The 12,831-nt window shown below is 40.6% G+C and overlaps 2 protein-coding genes across 2 annotated transcripts; one reads left to right on the top strand and one right to left on the bottom strand.

Annotated features, from left to right (window-relative positions):
* The first annotated feature begins 5,826 nt into the window (after positions 1-5,826).
* On the top strand, positions 5,827-6,680 carry LOC129741501 (uncharacterized). The gene is made up of 2 exons (XM_055733242.1): positions 5,827-6,563; positions 6,671-6,680. Exons 1-2 carry the CDS (start codon positions 5,827-5,829, stop codon positions 6,678-6,680), a joined length of 747 nt encoding a protein of 248 aa, XP_055589217.1.
* Positions 6,681-6,686: 6 nt separating this feature from the next.
* On the bottom strand, positions 6,687-7,316 carry LOC129741500 (uncharacterized). The gene has a single exon (XM_055733241.1). It carries the CDS (start codon positions 7,314-7,316, stop codon positions 6,687-6,689), a length of 630 nt encoding a protein of 209 aa, XP_055589216.1.
* Positions 7,317-12,831: the final 5,515 nt, after the last annotated feature.

Raw genomic sequence — 12,831 nt, 5'->3', positions numbered from 1 at the left:
GATCATTTTCAGGTACAAAGATGTACCAAGCGATTTCATAACATCAGTATTGATTTCAACAGAGCAACACCTCCCTGTGTAACTGGTCTGCTCGGAACCTTGAGCGGCACTGATTGCTTCTTCATCTGACCGTAAGTTGCGGCAAACCCGAAGCAATCGACCATGTGCTCGCTCGGCTAAAATCCCGAGTCGATGGGTGGGGTTAGAGAAACAAGAGAGATCAATAGAGGGAAAGATCACATGCGGGATATACATGGTGTTTCGATAGAAGGTCCAGCAGTTGATCGGCAGAGCTCGATTGCTCGTGTTCGCCGGTTCCATCACGTTCACCGTGGTGGAATTGGCTAACGCGCCGTTGTACCGAAGCGGAGATTGCAGGTTCAAGTCCTGTCGGTGAGCCGTTGTATCTTTTTCGAAATTTTCATGATATTTACGGCTTATGTTCTTTCGTTCTTTGATAGTTCATGTTTCTCTAATTTCTTTCATCACATATGAAAATGTGACCACTGCTTCATAAACGAAGGCTTCAGGAATCCGACAATTGATTTAGCTCCCGCTCCTCTCGTCAAAGTTGTTTCTCATCATCCAGCGTAAGTGGTCTCACTCGATGTCACTAACATTAACGGAGGAGGAAACTGCTTCATTCTACCAGGACTTCAAAAACGCCGATTACGAAGCAATCTCTTGAGCAGACTTGTAAACCATCGACATTTTCTCTGACAGTCGCGCAGCCTGCTTTTATCAGTGTCATTGTTCGTGCCATCAAACGAATGCGACCAAACACTTGCCGAACAGTTGACTACCATCAAACGAAACGACATTCATTCTTCTTTGTGTGATTGTCGAACGAAATTTCGTGTCTTGGTACACGAGAGCGATAATTTGATGGTCAAACGACCCTAATTCCCGACAGTTTACGATATCGCCTGTCTCTTTCACGCAGCAGAACTTACAGACTAAATAAGTAAATGCAATCTTTTCTATTCACTCCCTCCTGTTGAAAAAAAATTCGCCACTCTGCAGCGCCGGGTGATGTTTGGATGTGTTGATCGAACAATGTGGAAGATTATTTACGCAAGAGGGATGAAAGTCAAACGACTAACCACAACAAAGATCAAAATTTCCTTTGACATTTTTTTGCTCTCCGATCAAACGATTGCGCTCTCCATGATTGTCACGAACGATGTGTTGTGGATGTCTCCGAAAAAAATCAAACGATGGTGACCACTTACAAGCCTGCTCTTGAGTCCTAGATTCCATCGAATGGGAGAACGAGCTCGATCTCTCTAACCCCAGCGCTGCCGCTGCGACTTTTTCAAACATACTCAACTACATAATCGATCGTCATGTTCCGAAACGTAGCTTACCTTCCAACCCTCGAGCTCCCTGGGTCAATAACCAGCTGCGACAATTGAAGACGGCTAAAAACCGTGCTCTTCGATACTACAGCAAGCACAAGTCCCTCTGCACAAAAGAAGAATACCGCAAACTAAACACAGCGTACAAAAAAAGCAGCAGGCGTTGCTACCAGAACTATCTTCACCGGCTACAACGCAATTTTAAAACCAATCCGAAATCTTTCTGGAAGTACGTCAAAAATCAGCGGAAAGAATCCGGACTTCCGTCTCAAATGTTCTTGAACGGCAACTCAGCAAACACCGATCCTGAAATATGTAATCTTTTTGCTGAGAAGTTTTCAAGCGTTTTCACAACAGGGTCCATTTCCTCAGAGCAACTGGATATGGCTGTAAGAAATATTTCACCTCTAGATTCTTCCTTAAACGGTATCACATTCGATGACGCAGCCATTTTGAAGGCGACAGCTAAGCTTAAAAATTCATCTTCTACGGGTCCGGACGGGATACCAGCTATCTTCTTGAAACGTTTCATGCCACACCTACTGACTCCCATTAGGCATATTTTTCGAGCTTCGCAATCTTTCCCTCGCTTTGGAAAGAAGCTTACATGTTCCCTGTTCACAAAAAAGGAGATAAGGAAGATATAAACAACTACCGCGGAATTTCAGCTCTCTGTTCGATAGCAAAACTGTTTGAATTGGTTGTTCTGGATCCAATTTTTTCGTCCACGAAGCAATACTTTTCCAACGATCAACATGGATTTTGGCCAAAACGATCCACGACTACAAATTTGCTGACTTTCACATCGTGCGTCCAAGATAGCTTTGCCATGAAGTCACAAACTGACGCCATCTATACTGATCTGTCTGCTGCTTTCGATTAAGTAAATCACGATATTGCAATCGTTAAACTCGAAAGCTTAGGATTCTGTGGATCTTTACTAGACTGGTTTCGAAGCTACTTAACGGGACGAAAATTATCAGTTCAAACAGAAATTTTTTTCTCAAGACAATTCTCCGCTTGTTCAGGCGTGCCTCAGGGAAGCCACCTGGGACCGATAATTTTTGTCATCTATTTTAACGATGTACTCACTTTCCTTGATGGACCTAAACTTGCGTATGCTGATGACCTAAAACTTTTTCACACCATCAACAGCCAAGAGGACATCGATTTCTTGCAAAGGCAGTTCAATACCTTCGCTCACTGGTGTTACACCAACTGCCTGCCTGTGAACCGGAGTAAATGTGCTGTCATTTCATTTTCTCGCAAGCGGAACTCTATACACGCGGAGTACACTCTTGGTAACGAAACCATCGCCTGGGTGAACCACATCAAAGATCGGGGCGGGATCCTAGACCATCGGCTAGAGTTTAAGACTCATACGATTTACATCGTTGATAAAGCATCTAGAAGTCTTGGCTTCTTATTTTGCGTAACCAAGGAGTTCAAAGATGTGTACTGCCTAAAAAGCTTGTATTGCAGCATCGTTCGCTCAGCTCTCGAATATGCATCAGCAGTTTGGTGCCAAATTTACCAGAATGGAGCCGAACGAATTGAGGTTATCCAGCGGCGCTTTATGCGGTATACCCTGAGACACTTGAACTGGCTAGATCCGTTTCGTTTACTCAATTACGAAAGCCGTTGCCACCTAATTGATTTGGACACACTTCATGTCCGCCGAAACGCTGCACGAGTTTTAGTCGTATCGGATCTCCTCGCGTCGAGAATTGACTCTCCCGTGTTGCTGGAAGCTATTCCCCTCAGTGTGCGACCCCGAGGACTAAGGAACCAAAATCTGCAGCTCTATGTTCCAATACGGCTGAACAACTACGGAGCAAACAGCGCTCTTATAGGAATTTTTAGAACTTTTAACCGCTTCGCCGAGTACTTCGATTTCAACGTATCAAGAGCCACTTTCCGAAGACAAAGTTTAATGGTATCGAGGACTGTGTAGACTAAGGTAGCTTTGAACTTGTTTGTAACTCATTATTTTATTAAGCTATCATTAGGATCAACAGGTGATCCGTTGATGTTTTTACACAAATAAACAAATGCCTAAAATCAATGATACAATTGTAGTTGAATCTATCATATTGACAATTGAATCAATTATACCACTTTAGTTGAATCTATTATATTTATAGTCGAATGTCTGAAATCAATCATACAATTGTAGTTGAATCTATATCATATCTACAGTTGAATCAATTATACAATTACCATTGAATCAATTATATTCATAGTTGATTGCATAAGTGCAATCATCAGTTTTTGAATCTATTGTATTTTTAGTTGAATGCATAAAATTAATCATACAGTTGAATGCATTATATTGATAGTTGATTGCGTAAGCACAATTGCAAAAAAATCAACTGCATTTCGATTATTGGTTTAACAATATGAAATAATTGGAACAACTGTCGTCTTTTTTCTCCGTGATCAGATACATTTTTCAATTTTTCAAAGTCTGATGTCTGATTAACTAGAAAAAATAAATAAAGCGATGCGATAAAGTTCAGTTTTTGACTTTTTGCCGCCTCAAACCCCATAGTGCAATCTAGACATTTTGAGCTTTAACCAAAGCCAAGCTACAAAAATACATAAAACCAGCTGATGCCATCGGAAAATTGAAAAAGGATTGGCAGAGAGTGGTGAAAATGGTGGTTAATGCATCTGTACAGAAGCTTATAAGTCATGTTTGAGGAAGAGTGCGAAGTCTGGCTTATGATTACAGATTTTCATCAAATAAGAGTACAGTGTTGGGTAGGCGCAGGACACAAATAATAATACAGTGTGCCAAATAAAATTAATAAAATTTAAAAGATTTTTTTTTATTTTGATAGTGTGCCTATAGCTTCTGGAACAGTCTATATTGTCCAAAAATATCATTCAGTTCTAGACATTTTTCACATACCGAAAATGGAAAAAATAGGATTATTTTGTTAAAACATTTATTCTACTCAAGTTTGAATTTTTTTAAAGGAAATGTAAACATAACCATATGTTTCAAACTTCAATATGACTTCCCGGTATAGTTCATGCTAAAATAAACATTTTAGAAAGTGTCAAAAATACATGTTTAAAAGTCTACAGAATTTGTACTAACACCAACTTTTATTTCGACAACCTTCATTGTACCAAGGTTAAACAACCAGTAAAAGATGTGCTATAATTTGCTTATTTTTTCAGAAACCTTAAAATTTTCAATGGAATATAAATTACTGCAAAAGTTTGCGAAACAACTGTACCGCTCGTTTTAAGTTATATGCTAATTTGGCTTTATAATGGCACATTTGTGTTTCCAGGAAGCGGTTGAACTTGTTTCATCCTTTTGACTCCATTTGCAACCCAACTAAATTCATCAGATCGAACCAGTTCTCATCATGAGACACGAAATTTTCTGCGGATGTTTCCCACAGGCGGCGACTACGGAGCAAGTGCCGTATGGCGTTCCCGCGCACTATCCGGAAGATTTTATTGGCCATTGTATTTCACCGGTGTTTTTTTTTAGTTTTGTTTGGTCGTTGATGAGGTCAACAGTTTCAAGAAAGGGGACAGAGCAAACGATGGTCCATAATTGATGTCGTGGATCTTTCGGGAAATTAAAGATAACCGCCTATCAACAAAGTCTACCATCTGTCATGCTCGATTGTTTAGAGCTCTTGAAGAAAGTTTGCGTAATAAAACTTTTGCAGACTGAATGAAATTTTGCCGACACAGAACATTTGAGTTCCTAATGTTTTGGCTTTGATATTATTTTGTCGTACGAAATCTTCTGAGTTGAATCTACCTTAACTCATTCCGATTGAACTGCTGGATCACCCTCTTCATTATGCTAGCTGGTGTTGACAAACTTTGCACTACAAGTAATGTTTACATTCAAGTTTGTATAACAACTCATTGGTGAGCAGCAAGCAAATTCAACAACCCTATTTTATTTTCGTAAAGGCAATCATTGCTTGATAAAGCTCGGCAAGCGTGGCTCGTGAAAATATTCAAAACAATTTGCCCAAGTCTTCCTCAAATGGCGTTCACCTATGATAGGCCTTAAAGTTGAAGGGTTATGAGGGAGAAGGGCCGAAACGCTTCATAAGCATAGAGTTGTGAGAGGCCGCATACTTTGTTTCTGAAAAATAAAGATCGCTTGAAATATCCAGTCGAGTTAGTTAGTATGTTGTAAAATAAAAACAACAAAAAATTAAATTTAATAAGCATGAAGAAGCACTTATTAAATAGTATTACAATATAAATTGACCTCCAGGAATTTAAATATGTAAAAATCAATTTGAAATAAAATATTTTTTTTTAATTACGTAAATATTTGTAGAGTGAGCTTTTTATGACATTTTACCCCAACTCAAGAAGGATTTTACCAGTTTCATTCATGATGTTAGCTGTTGACTGGGTATAAAAGACTCAGTAATGGAGGACATTCACATCCACAACGGATTAATCGTTCGGAGTAATCATGCAGCTGTCGATAGTTTTGCTAGGTGTATTGCACGCCGTAGCCGGTGCGCAGTTTTGGAGATCACCATTCTATCGGTCGTTCGAGGAATCTTTCTCGCAGTGTGCAAACTATTTCAAAATATCGAACAGTACCGCAAATCGATACATACAAAACGGGTTTCCGAACGAGCAAAGCGTTAAACAGCTAATTCACTGCGTCTTGCTCGATTTGCAAGCTTGGGATACGGAACAAGGGGTCATTGGCCGTCAGCTCATTGCCGCCTTGAGCGGTGTTCAGTTCGACGAAGAAAGTGAACGCCACATCCAATGCTGTCTACAAAACTCTGGGGTCGACGAGCTGAAAGATCAAGTTCTCGAACGAGCGTATCGTTCATTTGTGTGTTACCACAATGTTTACGGGCATTCTGGAAGCAGCAGCCAACAGTATCTTCGCTACACCGACGACATCCGGAAAAAGTTCATGCGTGAAGCCATCCTAATCCAAAATGTACCATATCGCACGTTGTTGGAATTCAGCAAGGATAATGTTGTGACTCAACCGGAATGGCCGAGCGTTTCTCTAACGTACGTTCTCAGAGTAGGATTCTATAGCCGTGAGCAGGGTTACGACTTCGAACATCTTTACGTTCAATTCGGAGCACCGGAGTTGCTCGGTAACGAAGTGAGATTGTGTCAGGATAGAGTACGAGCACAGTATTGCGAGGAGCCCCAACGATTGATTCAAACATTCGGACAGTGTGTCAGACCCTACGTAACGACACTGAAAATAGTTTCAATCGTCGCCAGAGAGCTTCTGTCGGAAGCCAGTGCTGATTGTGTTAATGAACCCGTTGATTCCATAGTTCCGGATAGCAGCTGTCACGGAGGTGATTCAAACGTTGATTTTCTTATTAATACTCCAGTAGGAGGCGTAGGAGGTGTGCCAGTCGTGGGTGGAGCTGTTAATGGAACGACTGGAGGATTACCGGTAGTGGGTGGAGTTGTTGGAGGAACTGTCGGAGGATTGCCTGTCGTGGGTGGAGTTGCTGGAGGAAGCACAGGTGGGGGTGGAGTTGTTGGAGGAGGCACAGGTGTGGTTGGAGGAACTGTCGGAGGATTACCGGTAGTGGGTGGAGTTGTTGGAGGAACTGTCGGAGGATTGCCTGTCGTGGGTGGATTTGCTGGAGGAAGCACAGGTGGGGGTGGAGTTGTTGGAGGAGGCACAGGTGTGGTTGGAGGAACTGTCGGAGGATTGCCAGTCGTGGGTGGAGTTGTTAATGGAACGACTGGAGGATTACCGGTTGTGGGTTGAGTTGTTGGAGGAACTGTCGGAGGATTGCCTATCGGAGGATTGCCTGTCGTGGGTGGAGTTGCTGGAGCAAGCACAGGTGGGGGTGGAGTTGTTGGTGGAGGCTCAGGTGTGGTTGGAGGAACTGTTGGAGGATTGCCGGTAGTGGGTGGAGTTGCTGGATAATGGCCAGAATCATCGGCATTACTTGGTGGATCCATACCCGCACCTGTAGCATAATATTTACGGATATAAGTCAGCTGATATTTTGCATCTATTCTATCTATACACCTTTGAGATATATATAAAGGAAGCTCAATATTTACGCATCTTATATTTATCCAAAATCTGAACAAATTGTTATTAAAACACGGCTTTAAAGTTAACGTAGCATAAAAACAGCTTATTTTGTATCATCAAATATGTATATTTTTAAATTGATTCAAATTTTCTATCTATTATATAAAATTCCCTTGTAACGGTGTTTAGAGTACTACTCCTCCGAAATGACCCAAACGATTCAAATGAAATTATTTTTAGAATATTCTGTAGCCATGCGAATCGGTTTATATCGAATAAAAACAACACAAAGTCGCATCAGGTGTCCGTAATAATAAAATTTGTAGTTTTTTTAATGAAATTAAAGTCATGGCTTCCATTTTTTTGAGATTTTTTTTCCTTTGGGCGGTTTGTTTTTCGTCTCCAAGGTCGAGGCGTTGCGAGCAGACGTCGTTAGAAGATAGTAACCATGGCATAGCATACTGATCAGTGAGAATATTATGGCGCGTATTTCTCAACCAAGCATATTTTCAATGCAAGTGGTGGCGATATGAAGCCTTGATGTGATTTTTTTGTTCTCATTTCCTAGCTCATTTCTACAGCACATATTAATGAATGACGCCTAGATGTGTGTTTGATGAATGAATAAAACATAGGTAGGTATACACTTTTTTTTGCCTAAATCTGAAATTGAAAAGTCACGTTGTTCGTGAGATTCCGATCGGTACAGTTCGCTTGCTTTAGTTGTCCCGAGTGCGTGTGCTTTTTATTTTCGTGTTTTCCCATGAGATTGAATAAGTTAAAAGATAATGTGTGAAATAAAAACCATAGTGATAGAACGATTGTAAAATGCGCCTCAAACTGAAATTACGCTGTGAAAAAATGAAATGAAATGTGAAAAAATTGGTGTTGGGAAAGATGGCGGCTCCCATTTAGCAATCCGTAAAGCGTTCTGTCTGGGCGAATCGAAGTGTCTTTCATTAGTACGAGTGAGAGGGAGGAATTTGTTATTGAGAAATCGAACAGAAAAGAACATCTTTTATGAAAAGTGTTGGGCTGGAAGAAATATCTTCGCGAGATCATTTTTTTTTGTGGAAGGCGTACCTACTGAAAATGATGTGGAATGAGAACATCAATCGGCAAATGCGAAAGGAATTTGATGAGATCCATCAATTTTGTTTTATTTTTATTCCTGGTTCATGCTCTCTAGCGACGACTAGTAGAAGCTTATTTTGAATACGTTTAAATCAGACGTCAACAAATGAAATACACTCAGTGTTGCTCATTTTGAAGATTTGTCAAGAATGACGACTCCATATGATTTAAGTTTAGATATTTTTGTAATTTTTATGTTTTTATATTAATTTGTACATAATGCAACATCCAAAACCTATTGTGTTTTTTGCAACGTCCTAGATTCTAACAAATTTTTAATGTGTTTTATCAAATCGCAACTTGATGAAGGGTGTGCATAAGGTTGCAATCAAATGATACTAGTAAAATTTTTAATTTTAAATTTTATTTTTTTTTACATACTATAAAACTGAATTTATTATTTATTTTGAGTGATTTTCCTTACTGCCTTTAATCATGTTTACATCATTTTATATATTTAAGAAGGAATGCATCTGGGGATAACCCAAACAGATTATTGCAAGCGGCACGGGTAGCCGGCCATTGTAGGTTTCTGAGGGTTGGATGCCTTCCTTCGACGAACCATCGGACCGTGGAAGCCCTAGAAGAAATTCGAAGGCCAAGCCACACAGCCATAGGCAGGACCTTGCTACCGATGGGGGAACCATACATACATACAAATCTGAAATTGAAAAGTCATGGCATCCATTTTTAGAGATTTACTTTTTTTTGAGGGGTTTGTTTTTCGTTTCAATGGGCGTCGCGGGCAAACGTCGTCGCAAGTGAATAGTAACAAAACCATACTGTTCATTGATCGCTGGAAAAATTTAACAATTAAGCGCCTGTTTCTTAACCAAGTACACACCTATATTCCTTATGCACGTGGGGGCGATATGCAACCTAGCTGTGTGTTTTTTTTTCTAGCTTATTCGTACACAGCACATGGTAATGGATGGCGCCTAGATGTGACACGGATTGGGATTTTATCGATCGAAACAAAACCATATAAACGATTCTAAATATTAAAACCATTTTTAATTCATGTTAATTTAGGTTGTGAATTGTTGTACAAAAAATATGAATTAAGTAATGATGCCTATGAAATAATGGTATGACACTTAGCGGACGTTTAAAAAAAAAAATTGGGAAGCTTTAAAAAACTTTCTGATTTTTCACAAGCGTAAATTAAAGTTATCAATAAAATAATCTGCTTTTTCATAACAAAAAGTGAGGATATTTATTTTCCGGAAGAATTTTCAATTAAGATGGTAAACTAGAACAAGTGCAAACTTTATAAGCGCCGATGTGGTCTAGTGGATAGGCTGGCGCGAGTCTGGTATTGGTACGCCAGGCGTACTGGGTTCGATTCCCGGTATCGGCAAGAAAAACTTTTGGGGTTCGAATCCCATAAGCGGGCCGACAGGTAAGATGTGTCTCATTATATAACTGACTAATTGGAATGTTCAATCAGTTGCCAGCTGGCCAGGTATATACACGGATGCCGGAATACCTGTAAGTAAACTAGCCCACCTGATTGATTCGTTCTTCCAAAATATACTTACATCAACACACTCAATACATTCACTCCATAACAGTTCATACGAAGTCATGGGGTTCGGGTTTGGTGGCGCGCTGCATTGGAGATTTGTCGAACTTAATAATCTAAAGAAAGCACATACTTTGGCAGAAACTGCGGTGAATCCGTGCACCCATGGTGGATTACCAACATACATATAAACTAGAACAAGTGCAAACTTTCAACTTTTACAAAAATTGTAGGGGAGAATGAGGATACTTGATCCCTGGGGATACTTGATTCCTTAGCTATATCTCGAAAATGGAATGTCTTACAAAGATCAAATGTTCTAGAAAAATGTGCCAAAATGAGCAAAATGACAATGCTTGTAGTTAAGAAAAATTTAACAAAATAATTGTTTGAGTAATTGAACTTTGTTTGAAAAATTTCACAAAATGTAACTTGAAGATCTGTTTTCATCACTTTAAAATGTTACTCACATGGGAAAATTATGAAAAAATATTTGTTCCAATGTATCAATCGTTCGAACGTAACATGAACTTCATAATGCCATATTTTCAAAGTAATGGAAAACTCTCAACTTTTTTCAGAAAAAGTTTACTGAAAACTTGATTATGGGTACAATTGATCCCCTAGAGTTGGGTACAAATGTTCCCCCTTCAAACGGCATATTCTTCTTCTGAATTGATCGTTATTATTTATTAATTTATTTACATAGTATTCCGTCTCACGACATAACTTGACGAACATAATTCCTAAAATTCATTCGGTTCATAGCAACCGTTCTCCAATTTCTCGGGCACCCTACGTTCGCCAGATCACGCTCCACTTGGTATAACCACCTCGCTCGTTGCGCCCCCGCTCATCTTGTTCCTACTGGATTCGTAGCGAACACCTGTTTTGCACGACAGTCGTCCGGCATTCTCGCAACATGTCCTGCCCAGCGTATCCGGCCAGCTTTCACCACCTTCTGGATACTGGGTTCGCCGTAGAGTCGCGCAAGCTCGTGGTTCATCCTTCGCCTTCACACTCCGTCCTCCTGTACGCCGCCAAAGATGGTTCTTAACACTCGTCGCTCGAATACTCCAAGTGTACGCAGGTCCTCCTCGAGCAATATCCATGTCTCGTGCCCGTAGAGAACAACCGGTCTAATGAGCGTCGTATACAGGTTACACTTCGTGCGAGGCCTAAGTCTTGAATTGAATTGAATTGATTGTTATGATTGTTGATTACGAAATTACTAATATTTATCCAAAAACTAATATTTATCATACAATTGTCCGAAGAAAAGAGCAAAAATAATTAATTTTCTCTAAATTATAAAAAATAGCTCCTTTAAGTAGGCAATGTTATTAGCGTTGAGACAGTGTTATAGAATTTTCTTCTTATGTCTGCTATAAATTGTGAAATGAGAACAATCATGACCAAATTAGTCAATAAACATTCTATGTCTACGAGTGAAATGGCCCCTAGCGACACCACTGATAGCCGGCAACCAACCAAACCCAAAATCCAAACCAGCTGATCTCGAGCGAGCCGGTGTTTCTACATGGACCAGACCAAGCGAGCAACGACCTACAATCGACCAGACAAAAGACGACAACAGACCGTTTTTTTATCCCAGGATTGGTACCCGAGTCACTGATCGATGACACCGGCCGGCAATCATCAGACAGTGAAGCTGGAGATGATCATCACCGTCCGGTATTGTTTCTGCTACTACAGCGAAGTTTGAAGAGCGAGAGTATTGGAGCCAAAAAACATCGCAGCCTGTTGGTTTCGGAGGTAGAAGGCAAAACTCGAAACTCGCACCAGTCGAGTTGAGCCTGCCAACCACTCCGGATATTTGATCGTTTAAATTTGTCGCGTGTTAGAATAAGCAAAAATACATATAATTTAAGTTCAACTCAGTCTTATTAAATTTTAAGTAAAAAATAAATTATGTGTTTATAAATAAACTGTGCGTATAGTTATATGGAAATCGTGCGTGTGTTTTAACTAATCGGTCCGAGAAATATGTATGCGGAAAGTTTTCGTTGAACCACGGACCGTTGCAGTTTTGTTTTTGTTGGTTCGATGTTGGCAAGCCGACGGGAATTTCAGGATAAATAGAACCACTTCGAAGGAAAGGTACGGCCCTAACATTGTGGTCCTTCGAGCCGGATGGGAGCAACCGGAAACCCGGAACACGCATCGGTAACGCACGATTAAGGTTTTGGCGCCATTTGGGATCGTGGAAAGCGCCATTGGGATCGAGGAAAACGCCATCATCACAGCAGTGAACAATTCACTATTGTGCACCCTTCCAACAAAGGTGCATTGTTCTGCATCATCAGCGCGCCATTGCATCTGATCGGCTTGGCTTGGGTGTTGCATGCTGAACACCTGCCGAATGTTTGCATGTTTTTTCGGAGGCCTGGAGGAATAATCGAGGATCAACGTTGATTAGGCTACTCATCCTACGGTTGCATGCGCAACATTACTGCACGTGCGGAGATTCCTGTTCTCTCAGGTAATTATACATAAGTGCAGTATATGTTCAGCCGTTTTAGGATTGCATGATATTAACACACCTCTTCGATCTCTACTGTGATAACATTATCCGGAGTGTCGTGACGATTTACGGAACCGCTTGGAGTCGGTTCACACTGGGCGATATTGGATCGCTCTGGAAGGGCCAATTCGACTGCAACCATCATCCTTTGGTTATCGGTGGTGACAAGGTGTTCATCGCGTTCTGGTGGAAGGTAGCGCAGGGCCGCATCGAGGAGGTTTCGGTGTGGGTG

This window comes from Uranotaenia lowii, chromosome 2, assembly GCF_029784155.1.
Source record: "Uranotaenia lowii strain MFRU-FL chromosome 2, ASM2978415v1, whole genome shotgun sequence".
Taxonomy (NCBI): Eukaryota; Metazoa; Arthropoda; class Insecta; order Diptera; family Culicidae; genus Uranotaenia; species Uranotaenia lowii.
Note: the sequence above shows the minus strand (reverse complement) of the source record. Positions and strands in the feature narration are given on the sequence as shown.